The sequence below is a fragment of the Rhinatrema bivittatum genome, chromosome 5 (assembly GCF_901001135.1).
Source record: "Rhinatrema bivittatum chromosome 5, aRhiBiv1.1, whole genome shotgun sequence".
Taxonomy (NCBI): Eukaryota; Metazoa; Chordata; class Amphibia; order Gymnophiona; family Rhinatrematidae; genus Rhinatrema; species Rhinatrema bivittatum.
In genome coordinates, this window is record NC_042619.1 from 133,473,993 (window position 1) to 133,493,809 (window position 19,817).

The following is a 19,817-nucleotide window of genomic DNA, read 5'->3' on the forward strand; positions in this document are numbered from 1 at the left end:
AGTGAGATATATGACAGAACAAGAATTAGTCTTCCTTAGAGACTAACAAGGTAGAATAAAGTTTACAGGAAATTATTATGATTCAACCAACTTGATATCTAGAGATTTGTTTTCTTTCTTATAAATGATTGTTTTTTTTCTCAGCTTGTGCTTGAAGCTGGAAAATTGTTACAAAAAACTAAAACTGGATTTCCTTCAATGTGACTAATCGAAATAAGACTGAGTGACAGGACTGCATGTAGAAAATACATTTTCTTACTGCAGATGCTCTTTTTAAAGGTGGTCCAAAAATGTTCATTTATTTCCCTTTTTTAAGCACATATTCATGGAACTCTGAGCATGTCCTTGGATTCTTTATTCTTACCAATCTAGACAGCTTTATGGGAACAATATGTCCTGTCTTACTGCTGGTGAAAAAAACCGATAAGGATTATGCACGTAAATCTACAGCATTTTTCATTAATGAGGAATTCAGTATTTCAAAATAATGCTTCTTTCAGTTTGTTGATGGAGCGCTGATCTTATTAGTAAATCATTGTTGGACAAGATTAAAATAAAAACCAGTCAGAGTTACAATTACTACTGCTTATCATTTCTTTAGCACTGTTAAGCACGATTAAGAAAGTCCAATAAGTAGTCCAAATTATTTGTGTTCCTGATTTATTCCTTCACCCGCCAAACTATTTCTCTGCCCCTCCACCCTCACCCCCCCACACACACACACACACACACACCCCACTTCCAATTTATATGTTTCTTATTTAGTGAAACCCTCTTAATTTTAGTAAGGTAGTCGTTTTTCACAGGATTTCCAGGTGAGTCCCATCATAAATTGTTCAACTGTCAACAAATCCTGACAGCATAATTTTGAATCCTTGAGATTTCTTCTGCACTTAAGTACACTGTTTTATTTGTGTCTTTGTGAAAGGTGAGGCGGAGAACACCCTTTACGTGGCAACCTGCAATCCAGTGTCTTTATATTTCATGCGCATACCTGGGAATAATGGCTACTCTGTGGATCTGTATGACATCTTCCCCAGAACAGTCGGTAGTATATGGCAGCCATTTGTGACTGTTGCACCTCTGGGAAATCCACTGAAAGGTCAAGTAATCCTGCATGAAGAACAGGTACAAGAAAATCTACTTTTTCCATTATCGTATGTTATGATTCTGAGCAAAGGGCATTTCTTGGGTGACAAAAACTTCATTTCACTACTATATATAAACCAAGACAAGTTATTCAGCACTAAAGCTGTGATTATTTTTAGTTCTTGAGATCACCAGAAATTCAGGGAGAACAGTGAGATGGTTTATACCTTTTTAAAGCCCTTATGAAGCAACTCAGGGCCCTGTAGTCAGCTTCAGGCTGGAAACTGCATTGTGTGATCCCTGAAACTGGTAAATCAGAATTTTCTTGGACCATTAAATCAAATAAGTGATGCTTTTTGATTTACATAAGATATATTGTTGCTTGAAATTGCTCTTATATTTGGGAATATTCTAATATTTTCCTGACCTTTGGGATACTGCAGGTGCAAGGATGCTGTAATACATATACTGGAGAATTAAACGAATATAAAGCCAAGTCAGTCATTTTACTGTCTAAGCAAAAGTTTAACATTTGTAGCAGAATCTGAACTGCAAGAGGGCAACTTTCAAAAGCCATTTACCTTAGTAAATGGCTTCTTGCAGAAATAAAAGGGTTATTTGAAAATTGCTCACCTTCATGGGTAAAAATAGATGTGTTTTTTTCACAGTGCGCATAACTTTACCTGCATTCTTATGGAGGTGTTCCTAGAGCGGGCATAGGCTGGGGAAGGCAACAACATGCAGAGTTTTAAATTTTTAAAAGTATATAGGTTGATTTTGTCAGAACCAGGGACTGGTTCGGAGGCCTCGGCCACGCCCCCGGGCCGGCACCCCACCCCCGACACGCCCCCAAGCAAAGCCCCGGGACTTACGTGTGTCCCGGGGCTTTGCACGCACCGGCGGCCTATGCAACATAGGCGCGCCTGCATGCGTAAATCCGCTGGATTTACACGCGCAGGGCTTTTAAAATCTGCCCCTTATAGAACAGCACTAAATCCTTACAAGGGAGGGTGCTTATGGGACAGGAGAATAAATTGGGTGTTCTCATGATACTACTTTGTGATTGTCATCAGGAGGTTTTGTTATGCTAAAAGAAACCATAAAAATGATTTCATTGGTTGTGGCTTGTGCGGGCCATGGTATAATTTTTAATTAGATTAATAGACAACATAAAACTGAGCATTCCTTGCTTTTTTTGAAAAAAAAAATCACTACTTCTGTTTTCAGTGGCAGAGACCTGTACTTGAAAATAATAAAATTCTGTTTTATATGATTTATTGGTACAAAATTATTATGAAGTACCTAGTTCTGCCTAGCAGTGACCTGACTAATATTAGTCCCTATGTTCTCCCTCAGAAAAACTGAACTTTGTGTGTCTCCTTATTTCAAGGGGATCCCCTCCCCATTACCTTTTCTCCAGCCTTTTCGAATTTCAGTCCTCCTTCCCAATCTCTTGGGCAGATGGGCCTGAGTAGAATTTTTCCATGTTTTGTTAACCACCTAGAAGGTGGGATTTTTTATTTATATGTGGACTTCCACAGGGTGACCATCCAGAGATTCCAAGGATGACATCAGTAGCACAAGTGACCCCCTTTTCTCATTGTTAGCTGTCACTGTGAGCTCAAGGAAGCTTTCGCCCTATAGGCTATCCACAACAGTTATTTTCTTTTTGGGGATTTGTATTAGTGTGACTTTCTGTAACCTTAAACATTACTTCAAGGAGGATGGGGAGGGGGCACGAGGGAGGCACCACAAATGCATTGGCCCCCGGGCGCCAGAGACCCTCAGTGTGCCACTCTTGGTGAGACCTCATTTGGAGTACTTTGTGCAGTTTTGGAGACCACACCTTCTAAAGGATATAAACCAGATGGAGTTTGTCGAGAGGGCGGCTATTAATGTGGTCAATGGTCTTCATCTTAAAGATTTAACTATCTAAACATGCATATCCTGGAAGAAAGCAGATGTATGATAGAGAAATGTAAATACCTTCAAGGAATAATTGCACAAGAGGCAGGCCTTTGAAATGGCATGGAAGCTCTAAAATGAAGGGTAATAGGATGAGGGTTAAACAGAGTAGACTGAGAAGTAATCTAAGGAAATATTTATTTACAGGATGAGTATGGGATGATTCTATAATGAGGCAGAGAAGGCTGCCTCTTCAGGTGGCAAAAAATCCCCCTCCCCCCCCCCCCCCCCCCAAAAAACCCATTCCTGCAGCATCTTCCTCAGTGCCTCTCGCTATCAGAACCGCAGAAGCACACGTTTAAAATTAGAGAGGTGCAGCGTGACTGTTCCTCATCACCATGGCACACAGGCTCACCACTTCATTCTGCCTCATGTCACACTGCTTCACTGAGTATGCAGCAGGAAGGGCTGAAGCGAAGGTGCGACTGGTTCCCTTGCCTTGCTGGTTCGCCCTGCTGAAATTGTGCTGGTCCTGTTTGCCACCTGTGCTGTGCATTTGCATTTCCTAAGTGCCTGTCCTGTGAGATGTAAGTTAAGAAAAAAAACTGGTTAAGGCTTCAGCTACATTTTTAAAAAGTTGGTGGGCAGCTTTGGCATTACATTGGTCAGTTGCGGTTCTCCCGTTCAAGGTCCTTCTGTTACTCAGCTCAGCGCACAGCTCGGCAGGGGCCTGAGGAGAAGGAAGAGCACAGGGAGGTAGGCGGGACCACAGCCATGCAACCAGAGCCAAGGCAACAACAGAATGGCAGGCAGGGAGGCAGCACACAGGGACTAGAGACTGGAGCAGGGCAGGGCGACAGGCGGAGAGGAGTGGAGTAGAAGACTTGGTATGAGCAAGGCGTTGGTCTGCATTGCAGGCCCCACTCTTCAGTATCAGGCTAGCAGTGCTGGGGTGAGCTGGTGATACTCTCACTGGAGCCTGAGAACCTTTGAATTTGGCCAGATGGTACACTGGCTTCTCCCCGCTCCTGGAGAGGAGCGAGAGAAGGAGACTGGTTGGGAGGGGGTGGAGAGAGGGGATTGGAGTGAAAATGACTGAAGAGAGGAGAGAGAAACTGGGGCAGAGAATGGCACAGGGACTGAAGAAAGAGACTGGATGGGGGGAGAGGGTGTCAGTGGTGGTGAGAGCAAGAAGATGAGACTGATCTAGGGGGAGGGGTGACAGTGACTGGTGAGATCAAGGCACAGAGAGAGAGACTGGTCCAGAAGGAGGGGATGACAGTGATTGGTGAGCGAGCAGTGTTAGCCTTTGGGTAGGACACACTGGGCGATTGCCCTGGGTACCACCAGCATCACCTATCCTGTTGCAGCCTGAAGAGAGGCCCGGTGGAAACTGCAGCAGACCTCCAATGCTGCACGGAAGATATGTGGAAGTCCTGAGAGTGTGTGTGCATGTATGCGCATGCATTAGCGAGAGCTTGTGTGTGTGTGTGTGAAAAAGAAACATGTATAAGTACATGTGAGAGCCTGTGTCACCCATGCATATACATGAGATTGTCATACACATGACTCTAAAGGAATGAGACAGAGCCTGTGATTGAGAGAGAGAGGAATGTGTATATGAGAAGAAGTGTATGAGAGATTCAACATGTTTAAGTGTGTCTAAGAGAGAGGATAAAGTTTGTGTGGCCACCCACTTCTCCCCCAATCCACAACAATCTGAGTGCTAGAAATGAAAATATCCCAGGTATGGAGAGATTTTTTAAAATTCTTATTAGTTTTAATTATTGGATGCTGTTTGTTTCTGCTGTTTTGAAATATTTATTTAGTGTTTTGGGAAATTTATAACATTTAAAAATTATATTGGATATTCTGTTCATTAGATGTTTTGAAATATTTATTCTTTTTATTAGTATGGGTTTACTATTATGATTCATGATTTATATTTCTTGATTATATTGTTTGATGTTTTTATGAAGAATGGTAATGTTGTGCTGCATACATCGTCTGGCTTGTGGCGGTTTCTAGTTCACATTATGTATCCATTTTCTAAATTTGTTGACACAATGCTGTCAAACAATTTAACAGATAGTTTTGCTGGGTGGCTAGAACTGGCCAGGGGCTTCGGAGTTTTTCTTGAAATGTCTTATAACCAGATAAATGTAATGTCAGGCCAAGGTATGCATGGTCTAGGGTGTGCTCTACTTCTTGATTATTTAGACAAAATTTGAAATTTGCTTTGGAGATTTTTAGGTTCACTTCTGCTGATAATGGGGATATGTGATTGATAGAAAATGAAAAAATGTCTTTATTCTGTAGATGCAGTATTTTTGTATCTAGAGAATGTGTTTCTGTATTTATACAGCCAGCACTGGAGTGGTGGGAAGGGGAATGGAGAGAGTGCTGAGGTCAGGGGGAGAGAGAAAGTATGCCCACTGCTGCCTATCCATGTCAATCTGGGTGGGGGGAAGTTGACTTTTGGGTTTCGAGGGGAGGGCACCATCTTGCTCCTTGCCTCAGGCCATAGGTTGTCGTGAGCCACCCCTGGAAAGGGTGATGGCACATGGACTCTACCATCTCCTAATGGAGATGGTAGAGTCAAGAACAATCTCAGAATACAAGAAAGCATGGGGCAAACACAGAGGATCGCTGAGGAAGAAGAAGGGATTGTAAAGCTGAGCAGGTGGTGTGGATAGTCTGACTGGATGGGCCTTTTCAGTTTTTATCTGCCCTCATGATCTATATTTCTAGCACACTCAGAAGAGGCTGAACATGATGGACGCTGTCAGCAAGATTATGGCCAGGAAATTATGGACCTGTTTCCTTTTGCCCCTTGGTTTCACCAAAATCATATTGTTTACAATACTTTAATAAGACAAGTAAATCCACCTTTCATAAATAAATATACCTGAGGCCCATTTACTAGTTAGCTTTCATGTAGCCACACCTTAACATCATTTGAAAATGTCAGTCTGAGAATTATTTTACATTTTAGACCCATTTTTGGAGAATGGTATTATTGTTATGATATTAAACAGGCTTTCTCAACTCATCTGTTTTCTAATAGCTATTTTCAAAAAGATCCATATCGGTTTGTATTATGTGTTAACAGAGTTCTAAGAACAGTGATAACTGCTATGAGGGGTTGACTGACTGTTGCTGTTCACAGCAATGAAGCTTTTGCGGGTTTCCTGTGGTTTAAAAAACAGCCCTATAGCTCTGAACTTTTCATTCAGTAGGCTACAATTTCATAGCTGGAATCTTAACAGTTTCCTTATAAAAAGGGGAAGTATCACCTGGATTTAAGCATAGGCAACATAAGCAGCTGCCTAGGGTCCCAAATTTGGAAGGTGCCAAACACACAGGGCCGGATTTTAAAAGCCCTGCGCGCGTAAATCCGGCTGGATTTACGCGCGCAGGGCACTCGTGCGCCGGCGCGCCTATTTTGCATAGGCCGCCGGCACGCGCGTAAGTCCCGGGGCATCGTAAAAGGGGCGGGAGGGGGCTTGTCCGGGGGCAGGTCAGGGGATGGGTCTGGGGGTGTGGCGATGTCGGGTGATGGCGCGCCAGTAGTCCGCTGGCGCGCGCAGATTTACACCTGCCTCGGGTAGGCGTAAATCTGCCGACAAAGGTAGGGGGGGGTTTAGATAGGGCCGGGGGTGGGTTAGGTAGGGGAAAGGAGGGGAAGGTGAGGGGAGGCAGAAGGAAAGTTCCCTCCGAGGCTGCTCCAATTTCGGAGCGGCCTCAGAGGGAACAGGCAGCGCGGACCAGGCTCGGCGCGCGCAGGTTGCACAAATGTGCACCCCCTTGCGCGCGCCGACCCCGGATTTATAAGATACGCGCGTATCTTATAAAATCCAGCGTACTTTTGTTCGCACGCGTGCTGTTTTTGAAAATGTACCCCACAGGCTGAAAAAGAGTCTGCTTCTGCCTGCTTTAGGACCACATGCTAGCACTGCTTCAAATGGGTGACACTGTTACTCTGTCTCCCCCCCCCACCTCCCCTGCCATCCCCCAGCTCCCACCACCCATCTCTTGGTGCGCTAGTCCTGCCCCATGGCACCAAAATCTTAAATATAGTCTTGATGATGTTTGTTTTTGTTTAACATTTCCCTGCATGGTTGTGTTATTATACCTTCTGATACTTTCCTGGATCCCACAGGAACATCTGTCCGTAGTGTTTAAATTTACTATGTATGAAATGAGCAAGCTGAATATGCAGAGTAATATTTAAGCTATATACAAGGCAGCACACAGAAGAGGTAAAATGTCTTTCATCTTTTATTTTTTTGCAGCTTTAAGATATAACGCTATGTAAATATGACTGCATTTTATTTATTTATTTATTTAGTTAGTTAGTGTTTTTCTATACCGGCATTCGCGATGTGGATCGCATCATGCCGGTTTACAATTAACAGGGGGTGAAAAATATGAAGCTACAGTAAAACTTTAACATGTGTGGAGAAATACTGAAGTTACAATAAAACAGGGATATTCCGAACTGGGAGTAGAACAAGAAGACGATAGCAAATTAACATATATAGCAGTAAATTACAGTGATCTATATATATATATATATAACATATATATAACTATAACATATATAACACATATATATAACACATATAACATATATATAAGTTATATATATATATAACTGCTATATAACATATATAGCAGTAAATTACAGTGATTTTGTTTCTATTTAGCTTAAAGAATCACAAAAGGAAATCCTATTTAAAAAAAAAAAAAAGCAGCAGTGAGGAAAGAAACATTTTCTATACCTAAAAATAAAGACCAATCCCCGTGGATTTACTTATTACATGGGTCCATAGTTTGGAATTCCAGACATCAGGGCTGTGAGATCATCCAAAGGTTACTTTTCTCCCAGTCAAATACAAACATAATGGAACTGCACATTAGTATCTTTTTTTTTTCCCCAGTCCACTTGAAGAGTTGCCAGAACTGTATGCAAGAATGACGCAAAAGTCTATTCTTAACCACAGATAGAATATACCATTAGTCATTTAGTACAGAAGGAAACTATTAACATCTAAAAGGGGACGGGGAGAGAGGCTTTTTAAAACAGCAGGCTCAAGTCGTAAAATGTAACTTTAAGCAGATAAATAAAAAAACATGTCTTTTTAATGTGTTTTTTAATGATGTTTAGAAAGAAAATATTTCTGTGCAGCTGTGCTTATTTCTGACAGTAAGAAGTATTGGTGCAGCAGCCAAAATAAAACCTTTCTTTATATATTCCGTCAGTTGATTGTTTTCAAGTTCATATGTCCAAACCTCTTTGGCATATACAAGTTTAAAAATGAGAAAGAACGAGAAAATTCTTCTTTACAAGGGGAATGCACAGCTGTAGTTAAAGCTAGAAATGCAAATATTTAAATATAGTGTATTTATGTTTGTTGCCATATTTAGTCAAAAATAGCCTCACGAAGAAAGAGATGCCCTTGTCCTCCACGTTTGTCAAATAAAATAGTTATAGCTTGCTACCATATCTCTCTCCTTGGTCTCAGATTCCATTAGATCACAGAAGCTATGCAGGATTGGGGCCCATCCAGTGCTTACAAGGAAGATCTGCAGAAACACTGAGTGATGCAAAAAGTGGCATTGGTGGCTCAATAAGAGGCATCCTTTTCTATTTTTCATAGTGTACAATGAAACTGTACTGCAAAGTATATCCTTTTTCAAATATGATCTCAAACTAAGGCCTTTGCTTCCTTTTGAAATGTGAAATCCCATGACATGGGCCAGTCTGATGAATCAGGGTAATGTGCATTGCCCTGGAGAGGGTCCCCATTCCAGTCCCTAAATCTGATCTGCAGACACAGCGTCCGGGAGAAGGGAGTCGTGGTCATTGCTTAAGGTGGCACTTAATGGCTGGATTCAGGGCCCATGATTGCAGGATTCCAGAAGGAGCCCTGGTGCATTGTCTCCCGCCCAGGACCATCACCGTATTGACCAGACTGGGGGGGTTATTTTCTAACCCTATCACACGCGAAAAGGGACTTTTCGCATGCGATAGTTAGATCAGAGCGGAGTCGGGGTGGCGTCAGCACCAGAAGAAGAGGAGTCGGGGCGGACGCTGCAGAAACTTTGCTGGCGGCGATAAGGTAAGACCCCTTATCACTGCCAATAGCGCGCCCAATAGCACCACGTTTTACGATGGCGCTATTGGGTGCGAAAGCCGACAGCGATAACACCACAGTGGTGCGATCGCTGCCAGCTTTCGCAGGCTTGCCCCCTGCTTTGCCCCTACCCCCCATTACCTCGCAATTCAGGAAGGCATGCGAAGATAGAAAATCCAGCCCTAGATTTGTTGACGGTGGGTGGATAAAAATAAGAAATAAATCCCTGAGTAGTTGCAAATGAAGCCTCATGGCACCATATCCCATCCCTGGATTTTGAATGAGCTGGAAGAAACTGCCAAGTCAAAAAAGAAAAATCCCATGATACATTTCACAAGAACATGGATGTTAATCCTTGTTTTAGATTTGAATTCAAACACTGGGGGATAACTTTCAAACAACTGCTCATGGCTGCATATATATGCATTTGTTTGAAAGTTATCCTCCCAGTCTTTGAACTCCCATCCATGTTTTTCTGAACTATTTTATAATATGCGCATAAAAATACACATGTTTACCCAAAAATATATGTGTTTTTAGGCCAACACGCAAATACATGCAATTCATTCAAACTATGTATATCAATGCATTGAATGTGCATAATTTACCCACCTGTTGTTTTTTTTTTTTATTTTTATTTATTGAAATTTTTCAAAATTACAATAAAGCAATCTTAACAGAAATAACGGTATCAGCCTATCCAAGTCCAGAATACGTGAGGAAGATTACAGAAAAATTTTTTTAAGGCAGTTTACAATCCAAACATAATATAAGTAATAATAGACTTTCAAGTAGGATAACCATGTAATTACTACTTTTTAACTAGAGGTTACCAGCTTCTCACTAGGGGGGATATCCACAATTCCAGTGGTCTGTTTTTTCTTAATAAATCTTTGTAAATGTGAAACTTGAAAGAAACTATATTTTACCCTATTATGTATGATATCACATCTACATGGATATCTTAACTTGAAAATAGCACCCATTTGCAACAGTTCCACCTTAAGTTCTAAAAATTCTCTCCTCCTATTCTGAGTATCTCTCGTCACATCCGGGAACATTCTAACTTCCATCTGACAAAATTTCTCCTTAATATTACGAAGGAAAAGCTTTTGAACCCACTGTTTATCTGTTTTTAGTAAAAAGGATATTATCATGGTCGCCGGTTGAGCGTCTTCTAAATCAGTGGATTCATGAATATCTGTTACATTCAATGGTTTCAATGTTTGAAAATGTTCCCCTTTTTCTTCATTTGACTTTTTCATAGAGGGTAGATAATAAATCTGTGACAGTGGGGGTAATGCTTGTTGTGGGATTTTTAAAAACTCCAGTGCAAATTTATTCCACATTTCCTTTGCTGACAAACTTTCTACCTTAGGAAAGTTTATTAGTCTTAGATTATTACTCCTGATTTGATTTTCCAAATTCTCCAATTTTCTAGTTAGAAATTGTTTTTCCCTCATTATTGAACCCGTTTGACTATTCAAATTTTTTATTTCCTGGGAATTCTTTCCAATTTCTAAATCTCTCTTTTTATCATCAGAAATTATATGATTAACCTTACCTTCCAAATTTTTTATATTTTTTACTAAAGGTTTAAACTGCAAAGATACATTCTTATCTAATACTACAAGCATTTCCCAAATTGCTTCAAGTGAAAATGTTTGCGGTCTAATAATGGGTATCATTTCAGGTTCTTCAATTAATGCCTCAGGGCTTTGAGATATATCCCCTATCATAGCTGGTCCTGAAAATCCTTCTGTCCCCTGAACCTCAGATGTTCCCAGAGAACTCTCTGTGTTGTTGACCCTCTTTACCGGGGACAACAGAGTATTCTCTGTAGGCTCAGATCTTGAGACAGCTGGATTGTCAGGAGTATCTGGGGACAAAGAGATCTCGAAGTTGCGAGGGTTTGCATTGCCTTCCTGCATACCCTCAAGCGACAGTCCACCCGGTAATATGGGAATCCTTCTGATATGGGCATCCATAGGACCCAATATCGGACTTGCTAAATCTCCTTCTATAACAATTCTCTCTCTTGCCCTATGTTTCCGGGCAGAGTGAGGCATAATAATATACAAGATGTAACATAAAAGGAAAAAGAAAGAAGGACTTAGCTGAGTTGAAAGTCTGTCTTAATTCCTCACATGAGATCTTGAGAGATGGGCTACCATAATGTCCAATAATCAATTCCAGTGACTCCCAGCGATTCTCGGCGAAGCCCGACAAAGCCCAATTGCCGCGCGCGGCTTTAACGGCACGCCGCTAGTAGCCTCTTGTTATATGGCTGCTTCCGGGTCCGCCCTCCGACGAAAAAGTCACATGGTACAAGGCAAAACTTCGGGGCACTGAGGTTCCTCTTACCCTAAGAAGGCAGAATGGTAGGCAGTCCTTTCTCTCTCGACCCGAAGGGAGAGTGCAGCAGCCCGATATTATATGGCTGCTTCCGGGTCCGCCCTCCGACGAAAAAGTCACATGGTACAAGGCAAAACTTCGGGGCACTGAGGTTCCTCTTACCCTGAGAAGGCAGAATGGTAGGCAGTCCTTTCTCTCTCGACCCCACCTGTTTTTTTTATTTTATGTGCAAAAATAAAGTACGACTTAATCGCATAAATTGGTGCATTTTAAAACATTCGCGTTTAATGAAATTACCAGTTTAACCAATTAGTCTACAAGTTTGCCCGGTCCTTCTCCAGGACATCGAGATCCTCCTGGTTCTTCAGCCTGAACTCACCCAAGTTCTACTAGACCTCCCACCCAGTCGGCACTACACAATAAACATATTTATTATCACTTACACCAGATAATTAGCAGGTATATAAAATACACGAGTAAGGTGGAAAATGTACGCATCTAAGTGTCTTTTAAAATAGCAACTTTTGTGCATACCTGTTGGCCCTGCCCAGGAACACTTCTTGAACACCCTTTTTTACACACATATATATGCGTGCGAAGCTGAAAATACATATGTAGTTTGGACTTTTATAAAATATGGAATACGTGAGTAGAATCTACTTATGTGCGTATATACTAATTTTTCTCCTAGGACAAGCAAGATGGTAGTCCTCACACGTGGCTGACGACATCGGATGGAGCCTGGCATGGAAAACTTATGCAAAGTTTCTATAACTTTGACTGTGCATACTGAGCATGCCCAGCATGTCCTATTCTGCGTGGGGTCCCTTTTCAGTCTCTTTTTTTCTACAGAGCTTTCACGTCGCGGTAGAGCTCATGGCTTTTCTTTAGAAATTGCCTCTGGAAACTTTTCCACTGTCTCTTTTCAGGTTTTCTCGAGATTTCATGGAACTTGGGTCCCTCTCAGGTCCCCTTAGTCTCCTCAGTCAGGGTTTTCAGCGGTTCAGTAAGTTTATTTTCGCTTCTGTTCCCCTCCTTGGCGGCAATGCCTCAGTAGCCACCGATGACAACTGCCTGCCATCACCATCCCTCGTTTTTCCCTTTTCATTCATCATGTCCTCGTCTGGTTTCCGTCGATGCCCCCAGTGTCCAAGGACCATGTCTATCATGGACCCCCACAAGGTGTGTGTCCTCTGCCTGGGGGCACCGCATAATGTCCGGGGCTGCTGCATGTGCGCCCAGATGACCTCTTTAGAACTTAAGCCATTGCGCTTGACTCGATAAGATGGAGAATGCTTCGGGATGAGGAAATCCAAGCCATCGGCATCGACGACATTTACACTGATGGACGCTGCATCATCTATATTGGGGGCCATCGGTTCCGTCAATGCCATCAGTGGATAGAGATGCCAGGGACGGCTCCTGTCAGTTTCTTCCAAGTCAAGGACATCAGGTTCATCGTCATTGACTTCGGGACTGGGAAAAGACCGGGCCAAGCACCAAGGAAGCATCGGCACCAGTCACCTTCAATGCATGGTGCCAGGCTTGAGAAGGCACCGGCTCATGCCATGATGCCCCTGAAGTGACCCCCGCGGCGAGGAGTGCTGGGGGTCTGCAACAGTCTGCACCGATCCTGGTGCCAGTGGCCAATCCACCTCTGGGATCTGAGGAAGATTTGGCCACCCCTCTTGCCTCCCAGATGGTTTTGGCATCAGCAGCTTTCAAGAAGGAACTGGAGCGCAGGGTCCAGCTGGCGGTGGAGCGGGCGCTGCAGGGCATCGAACCAGTAGCACCGATGGTGCTGGTACCAGTATGCACCTTGTTGGAACTGCTGCTGGAATGGCTCAACGTGCTTATCGGTGTGTTACCGACTCAGTTGGCGTCAGTTCCCGGGAGGCCAACAATGCCCAGTGGGGACGGTGCTCATTGCCGGTTCCTTCTCCGAGGAAGCTCCATCGAGGCCTGCAGGGACACCAAGGCTTACAGACCCCTATCCATCTTTTCTGGGGCCAGCACTGGTGCTACCGATGCCCATGCCTCTGGACAAAAGCCAAGCACCCAGGGCCCCATCCCCTATGGATTACAGTGAGAATGAGGCCCTGTATGACACCTGGAAGGATGACACTGCAGAGTCCTCCTCCGAGGACTCAGAAGATCTCCGTTCAGAAACTTCTCCTCCAGTTGAGTAAAGGAGGTCCCTTCCAGAGGACTTGACCTTCACAGATTTTGTCTGGAGGATGGCTGAGGCCATCCCTTTTCAGTTAATTACTGAGGAGGATGCCAGGCAAAAGATGCTGGAAAACCTCCAGTTCGTGGAGTCTCCTAAAGAGATCGTGGCGGTTCCAATACACGAGATCAGGGAACACTCCCTCATGGTACCTTCTGACAACAGGAAGGTGGATGGGGTTTATCTCGTCCAATAGGCTACCAGATTGGAGAAGCGTCAGATGTCACACCAATCGGTAGTGGTCAAATCCACTGTCAAGAAGGCCAAACGCTCTTGCACAAATGCCTCAGCGCCCCCGGGCAAGGATCATAGAAGTATGGATGCTCTTGAAGAAAAGTGTTCCAAGGGGCCATGCTCATTGCCTGCATCGCTTCTTACCAGCTCTTTGTGAACCAATTCACATGCAGCCTCTGGAAGCAAGTGCAAGAGGTGACCGAGTGACTGCCTCAACAGCAGCAAAACCTGGAGTGTGGAAAACACTCCAGGGCATGGAAGTGTGTGGAGTGTGGAAAACAGCAGCAGAGCCTGGAGTGTGGAAAACCACGGGGTTTGTTCATCTATGAAGTTTTTGAGACAGCATTGAGAGTCTCTGCAGTGGGAATCGGTGCCTGCAGGATGGAATGGCTGCGGGCCTTGGATCTCTGACCTGGAGGTACAGAAAAGACTCGCTGACTTGCCGTGCACAAGAGAGAATCTCTTCAGAGATAAGGTGAGGGATGCGGTGGCCCTGCTCTCTGCCAGCACTTCAGACCTGCCCTCCTCAGCCAGGAGGTCTGCAAGGCAGGGTCAGAGGAATTCTTTCTACTGCCAGAGGAAGTACTGTCCTCCAGCCCCTCACTTCCTTTCTTAGAAGGTGAGCTCCCATAGCCATCCCAGGCAACAGAGAGCTCCCAAGCCACAGCCAAATCCTGGGACAGGATTTTAACTGGATCATAGGGAGTATGAACCAGCCACTTGTATCTGAGACATTGGAAACCCCCCCCCCCCCCCAGTCGGGGGCAGGCTACTGTTCTTTGCGGATTGGTGGCCCAGTATAACCTCAGACCAGTGGGTTCTGTCCATCGTCCGTCAAGGGTACCAATTAAACCTATTGTGTGTCCCGCCAAATTGTCCTCCTTGCCCATTTTGGGGTCCAATAGGAAGTACTATTACGGGAGCTCTCTACCTTAACAGCCAGAGCGTCTAACCTATCCCACCAAGACAAAGAGGGCAGGGATTCTACTCCCAGTACTTCCTGATTCCAAAGAGAAGAAGGGGACTTTGTCCCATCCTAGACCTCAGGGCCTTGAACAAAGAAAAGTTCAAGATCTTTTCCCTAGGCACCCTGATTCCCCTCCTGCAAAAAGGGCACTGGCTAAGATCCATTGATTTAAAGGATGCATACACTCACATTGAAATCTTCCCAGATCACAGGAAGTATCTCAGATTTGTAGCAGGAAAACAGCACTTCCAGTACAGAGTGTTGCTGTTCAGGCTAGTGTCGGCCCCACGTGTCTTTGCAAAATGTCTGGCCATGGTGGAGGCGCATCTCCGCAGACTGGGAGTGCATGTTTTCCCTTTCTTGGACAATTGGCTAGTCAAGAGCACCTCTCAGGCAGGGGACGATTGGTCCTTGTGCTTGACCAGCTGGGTATTGGAGTCACTAGGGTTTGTCATCAACTACCCAAAGTCCCATCTCACTCCGTCACCTCAGTTGGACTTCATAGGAGTTCTGCTAGACACAGCTCAGGCAAAAGCCTTCCTACCGCAATTCAGGACAGTCACTTTGGTTTCCATAGCAGCGGTGTCTCAACAGAGCCAGCAGGTGTCAGTTCAGCACATATTGAGGCTGTTGAGCTACATGGCCCATGTTATTCCCTTAGCATGCTTACACATACGCAGAGCCCAGTGGACCCTGTGTCACTCTATCTCTCTGGGACTCTTTGTCCTGGTGGGGGAACAAAGGGGAATAGGATTCAAATGACAGCCAGTGCGGGGCCCTGACTTTTATGATCTGGGGTACTGATAGGCAGACATTAGGGAAAAAGCATAGGACTGCTGCTACGGCCGTGTTCAAAAGCAAAGCACGTACAAGCAGCAATGTCTGAATTATCAAGAAGGCTATCACCCTGTAAAAAATCTTATAAGTAATTTGTAATGGGTTTTTTCAGTTCATGGATTTGATGGTTAATATTACTACCCTCGTGGAGGACGACTCAGAACCAATATCAAGAAATATTTCTTCGTGGAAAAGGGTGGTGGTTGCCTGGAATGTTCTTCCAGAGGAGGTGGTGAAAAAAACCAGTAAAATTCAAAAAGGCAAGGGATAAACTCTGTGGATCCCTAAAGGCTAGAGGTGGAAATTAAGGAAAGGGTGCATGTGGGGTAACCTTCCTGGAGTGGCAGCTACTACCCCTAACCGAAGGCGTGGGGATTACTACCCTTAGCCAATGGATGGACTATTTGGTCTTTTTCTGCCATCATTGCTATGTTACTATAACATTTATTTGCATACAGTGGCTCTGTTTTATGGTTAATTTGTATATTTTTTTTCACCATCCCTGATTTGAAAGATACTAGTCACTTGAAACTCACAAGTAAAATCTGCTTTTTTTTTTGGTTATCCCAAAATTGTGTTTGGCACTGTCAAGGGGAACTCATTCTCATATTGCTGAAAGTATGACTTCGGCTCAAAGCAATACTTTCAAACTGAGGTAGCCAAGAAATGTTATGACTGTGTATTAAAAGGCACTTATAAAACAGTGAAAACAAGAGCCACAAGTGTAAAGTTTTCCATTCTGTTTTTTTCAGAGTAATGCGATCTTGTTGCTGGACACAAACAGTGGTGCACTCCGTCGTATTGTGTTCTCACCAGAAAGCCAGGAGCCTCCCAAGAAATCATCTTGGTGGGGCAACAAGGAGGCACAGGTGAGCAATATCAAGGCAATCTGTATGCCATCATGAAGCAATTTGGGCCACTGGAGTAACATAACATGTGAGCTGACCAAATGCATCCTACTCTTTTTGTCCTGGTGTAACAGTGAAATCTTGTGGAAATCTCTGCACCGCACAGCCTATGTAGTGGCACATTAGCAGGAGTCTGATGGAGTGCTCAGCTTCCAACCAACACAAAAATTCCTATATACTTAGAATAGGGAGCGATGCACTACACACAAGGAAAATCCCTTTCACCAGAGCATATTTAACAAACTCTTTTTATAGCTATATCCGCCTAGGCCTGACACATCTGTTACACAGATGTTATCACAGCATGCATTTAAGGAAGAAGACATTAAGTAATAACATATGTGTAATAGAAATGTTGGATTTGACTACGAAAGAAAAAGATTTTGTTGCAAATATGCTTTGGTGAAGGAATTTTTTCCCTGTGTGTGGTATGCCACTCCTTCCGGAAGAAGGATATGAAAACTGTGGAATCTTGTAGTGTATTTAAATCTAAGAAAAATATTAGTGTTGGGCCTAATACACCTGTGCATTACATATTGCAGTTTTACATGAAAGGTAACTGACTTTATTAAGTTAATTAGCTTTGCAAGGATCAAAGAAAAGGAAAGTGCAATAATAGCTCTTACTAGAACCAGCCTAGCAGGTGCAATTTGGGTAGGTGCTGCAGATGTGCTCGCACTGTTTACATATGTTAATCTCAATTTCTTTTAACACCTCTGCTGTTTTGGGCATAGCAGGCCAATCACAATTAATGGCATGATGGTTAATTATTATTTTCATTATAATTTACGTGCTCCTACCCATTTCTTGGATACATAAGGGGGCTGGGCTGATATTGTGGAACAACCTCCCTTTTGATTTGCAAATAGAGGAGAACTATATGACTTTTTGTAAAAGGGTGAAGGCATTTTATTTTTTGCAAGCATTTTGTTGGAGTGGTGGTTTGGAGGAAAGGAGGAGCAGGGGTGATATGATACAGACTTTTACATACTTGAAAGGTTTTAATGATCCAAAATCAGCAGAACAAGGGGACACGTTTTAAAACTCCAGGGAGGAACACTCAGAACCAAAGTCAGGAAGTATTTCTTCACAGAGAAGGGTGGTAGATGCCTAGAACGCCCTTCCGGAGGAAATGGTGAAGACCAAAACTGTGAAAGATTTCAAAGGGGCCTGGGATAAACACTGTGGATCCATAAAGTCTAGAGGATGTGAATGAAGAGAAGAGGCATAGGGGGTGGCTTGCGGGAATGACAGCTACTACCTGGTGATTAATACCCTTATTCAATAAACATACACATGGTTAATGTGACTATAACATTGCTCTATGCTTCAACGGCAAGAGGAAATTTGGAAAAAAGGATTTGCATTCACAAAAAGCGGGGGAGTAGCTTGCTTGTTGCGGTGGTTACTACCCCCGAATCAATTAAGCCTGATACTTCACTTGGAATACATATCCAGCGCAGCTCACTGCTTCAATGGCAGGGGGAATGAAGAAAAGAGAATTTATATTCAGATAACAACCAACAAGAACTGAATTACACAGGCTGCGTAAACAAATAAGCGTGGGATTAGCTTGCTTATTGCGGCAGTTACTACCCCTAACCAATTAAGCTTGATACTTCACTTAGATGCAGCTCCAGCACTGCTCTCTACATCAATGGCGGGGGTAGAAGGTAACTAGAACCAAAAAGTTACTAATAAGGGCCAAGAGTAACAGATAAATATGATAAAAATAAGTGTGAAAGCTTGCTGGGCAGACTGGATGGGTTGTTTGGTCTTCTTCTGCCATCATTTCTATGTTTCTAATATCTGGTACATTGATCTGATTTTTTTTTTTTTATTGAATCAAATTATTTTATATTTTGATGTAACTATGATGTATATGTACTATGTGTCTGTCTTCCTGTGTTGTTTTTTTGTATGTTTTTGTGGTAATTCACTTAGGGTAAGCTTTTAGGATCAGCAGAATATAAATATGATAAATAAATACATTTTTAACTTAAGCAAGGATTTGAATCCCAAGTCTCAAGAGTTCAAAAAGCACACTGAACAATTTTGTCTCTACATCTGTTGTACTGGATGTATCTAATAGCATTTGCAGGGTTAATGTATGTAGGATTTTGTATTAGACTAGGCTGTTTTATTTTTTGTTTATGTAATATTGTGTTTAACGTTGATATGAACATTTTGTATGTTCCCCACTTTGAATTGTGAATTTGGAAAAAGATTATTTCAAGTAAAGATTTTTTACTTCATTCGTAGAGGTTATACTCATTGGTACATATAATCTTAAACTGATTATCCCAGTCTTTTATTTTGCCCCATCCACAAGAGATAATCTATTCATTTTTTCTACCTGCTAGAAACTAGTGGATGTCAATTTTGCTATTCTTTGCACCCAGTAAAACTGCAGAACTGTCACTTGGGATCTGTGTACTTAGCAGGTCCCCATAAATACAAAATGGAAAAAACCTTTTAGTATATCAGGCCCTTAGATGATATCATTTTAGTTAATGTAAAGTTTTGCAAAGATACGCATCTAGGCAACTAAAACAAGCTCAAAAGGACAAGCATGCTAAATAATATAGCATGGTATATGATATCTTAATAAAATATTTCAGATGCCTCAAACCCCCTGAAAATTATTATAATCTTACATTGATACGGATAAAATTTCTGGGTAACTTAAATAATAAAATACACTGCAGTAGCGAGAAATATATTTAAGTCCAAACTGCATGTAATTGTTATATAACCAGCAGCCTTTACTTCTGGAGATTTCCATTCAAATGCAGATATGTGACTAATTATTCTATCATGTTTTCTAGGACATACACAAAATATGCACAGAATTTTCACACAAAAATTGGCTGGTATTCTATAAGGAAAATGGGTAAGATCTAGTACTATCTATATATTGCTCACTTCATCAGAAATCAGTTCCTGCTTGGAATGTTCCGTCTGTACTTAAATATCTTTTCCTCTTTCCAATATTTCATAGAAACAGCATTAATGTGCTTGATGTATTGGAGGGTCATGCTCATACTATCTCACTACCCATCAGCCTCCATTCAGTTTTCCTGGTGGCTGAAGACCGCTGGCTTCTAATAGAAAGCAAAACAAAGCAGTAAGTTCACAACCTCATCAATTTTCAG

At 42.7% G+C, this 19,817-nt stretch overlaps 1 protein-coding gene across 1 annotated transcript in view; it reads left to right on the forward strand.

Moving 5' to 3' along the window:
• Positions 1-19,817, forward strand: part of VWA8 (von Willebrand factor A domain containing 8) — a 745,717-nt gene that overhangs the window by 492,297 nt on the left and 233,603 nt on the right. Inside the window, 4 exon segments of the mRNA XM_029602953.1 lie at positions 929-1,128; positions 16,507-16,623; positions 19,491-19,555; positions 19,664-19,789. Coding sequence (XP_029458813.1) covers positions 929-1,128; positions 16,507-16,623; positions 19,491-19,555; positions 19,664-19,789 — 508 coding nt within the window.